Below are 2,663 nucleotides of genomic sequence, written 5' to 3'. Positions count from 1 at the left end.
CCCCCCCCCCCCCCCCCCGAGTGTAACGGAGCCGCGAGGCGTTCAGGAACCATCCAGAGTTCGTACCTTTGAGCTGCCTGCGAGCCCGGGCCAGCTCCCCCGTCACGCCGATCATCTCCGGGTCCGAGTATTTATCATCGAGGGACGGCTGGAGGACAGAAAACACACAGTCAACAACACACACACACACACACACACACACACACACACGCCATACAGAGAGAGAGAGACACACACACACACACAACACACGCTCGTCTCCTAGGAAACGGATGCTGCGTGACAGGCGGGCGTTATTGACGCTAAAATAAAAACAAAAATGGGGGAAAAAAGACAAGGATTTTGAAAAAAAAGGCTAAAAATTAAATTAAAAAATCCAATTGTCTCAAAAAAAAAAAAAAAAGTGACAAGTTTCGGAAAGAAAATGACAAAAATGTAAAAAAAAAAAAGAAATTTGACAAATTAAAGTGTCAAAATGGTTGAAAAAAGTGACAAATTTGGGTAATTTAGACAAAAAAAGACAAAAATGTTGAGAAAGAAAGTGACGATTTTTAAGTCAAACCCTAAAATGTTGAAAAAAACTGACAAAAATGTCAACATTTTGGATTTTTTGATTCCTTAAACGTGAGACAGGGAGACAGGGAGACAGGGAGACAGCTGCAGGTCTAGGACAGGAGGAGCCAGGACCACCTTGTAGTTCCTCTCCTGTTTGAACTGGTCCTCGAACCGCCGCACCCTCTTCTTCAGGGCCTGGATGTGTCTGGTGAGGGCCGGGATGGAGGGGGGGCACGCCGGGTCCTCCGAGCCCTGGACCCGGTCCGGACCCCGGCACCTGGAGACATAGACACATAAGAAGAACAACGAGTCTCAAGTTGACTCCAGATCCCAGAATGCATCAGGGGGGCAGCGGACTCACAGCATGTAGGGCTGGCTGCAGGGCGGCGACGGAGCGCTGTCGGGGTCGGAGTCGAACCGCTGGCTGAGGCTGGAGCAGCGGGGGGACGGCAGGGGACTGGCCCCGCCCCCCAGCAGCTGCAGCAGGGGGGGCGGGGGCTGCTGGGGGGGCACGGACGTTAACGGCGTGTGGCGGGGGGACGAGGGACATCTGCTCAGGACCGGCAGCAGATCTACACACACAGAGACACTTTAGGACATTAGGACTGAGACTAGATAAGACACAGAGACAGACAGTTGGACAGACACAGACAGTAGGACAGACAGACAGTTGGACAGACACAGACAGTAGGACAGACAGTAGGACAGACAGTAGGACAGACAGACAGTTGGACAGACAGTAGGACAGACAGTAGGACAGACAGTTGGACAGACAGTTGGACAGACAGAGACAGTAGGACAGACAGACAGTTGGATAGACAGAGACAGTAGGACAGACAGACAGTTGGATAGACAGACAGTAGGACAGACACACAGACAGACAGTTGGACAGACAGACAGTTGGACAGACACAGACAGTAGGACAGACAGACAGTTGGACAGAGAGACAGACAGACACAGAGAGTTGGACAGACAGAGACAGTAGGACAGACAGACAGTTGGATAGACAGACAGTAGGACAGACACACAGACAGACAGTTGGACAGAGAGACAGACAGACAGACAGTTGGACAGACAGACAGACAGTAGGACAGACGGACAGTTGGACAGAGAGACAGACAGACAGACACAGACAGACAGTGTGACAGACACAGACAGTAGGACAGAGAGACAGGCAGACATAGACAGACAGACAGTTGGACAGACAGACAGACAGTTGGACAGAGAGACAGACAGACACAGAGAGACAGACAGACACAGAGAGACAGACAGACACAGACAGACAGTTGGACAGACACAGACAGACAGGTGTATGTACCTGGAGGGCTGTTTTCGTCCACGGGGACGCTGTGGCAGAGACCGAGTGTCCTCCCGTCCTTCCCTCCGAGCTCCAGCGGCCCACAGGGACTCTTCTGGTCCTTGCTGCCCAGAGCAGGGGGGCCGTCCTCCGGGGATGGACGCAGGGACGTGTCCCCCTCCGTCTCCGGGAGCTTCAGCAGCGAGCCGTGCAGACAGAAGCAAAACATGCCAGACATGCTGATCCAGAGATTAGCCACGTCCCGGGGGGGGGGTGTTACTGCTGCTACGGATCACTGGTTCCAGATATTAGCCAGGTCCCAGCCTCTGGAGCACCACATGGGGAGGAGCAGAGTCTCCAGGCAGCCAGCGTGCAGGGACGGATATTAAAGCCGATTATGTCCTAGTACATGTAAACATATATTATTTAAGATGGGACGTAATTAACTGAGATGCTAAAATCACAAGATTTTTCTAAATAATTGAACATGAATAGAAACTAAATGATGAACAGACTAAGGAGACATGGTGACGTCTGAGGGAGTGAAATGTAAATGTCCTACTACCTGCACAGACCTCTCTCTATAGATACATAGACAGCTATGTACATGAAGCAGGCTCGGATGGAGTCCAGGAAGTAGTCTGTCCCCAGAAGATGAGACGTCAGCAGGTGTCCTCCAGAGAAACGAGCAGCGATCCAGGGATTAGTCAGCCCCCTCCGTTGCTCCAGCGATGATCTGATTAAACATTCCTTCTCTTTAGGTTTGTAACTCGTCTCCGGGGTGACTGAGCCGATCAGCTGGGGGGGGGGG

General features: G+C 51.9%; 1 protein-coding gene across 1 annotated transcript; it reads right to left on the bottom strand.

Annotated features, from left to right (window-relative positions):
* Window positions 1-27: 27 nt before the first annotated feature.
* Window positions 28-2,363, bottom strand: LOC117941431 (protein FAM13C-like; the record flags this gene model as incomplete). The annotated part of the gene is made up of 4 exons (XM_034866453.1): window positions 1,874-2,363; window positions 917-1,127; window positions 691-832; window positions 28-148 (listed from the first exon to the last, which is right to left on the bottom strand). Coding segments are annotated over exons 1-4 (691 nt in total), but the record flags the coding sequence as incomplete, so codon positions are not given.
* Window positions 2,364-2,663: the final 300 nt, after the last annotated feature.

Source organism: Etheostoma cragini, unplaced genomic scaffold (assembly GCF_013103735.1).
Source record: "Etheostoma cragini isolate CJK2018 unplaced genomic scaffold, CSU_Ecrag_1.0 ScbMSFa_730, whole genome shotgun sequence".
Classification (NCBI taxonomy): domain Eukaryota; kingdom Metazoa; phylum Chordata; class Actinopteri; order Perciformes; family Percidae; genus Etheostoma; species Etheostoma cragini.
The sequence above is the reverse complement of the archived record's forward strand: the minus strand, read 5'-3'. Positions and strand labels throughout refer to the sequence as shown.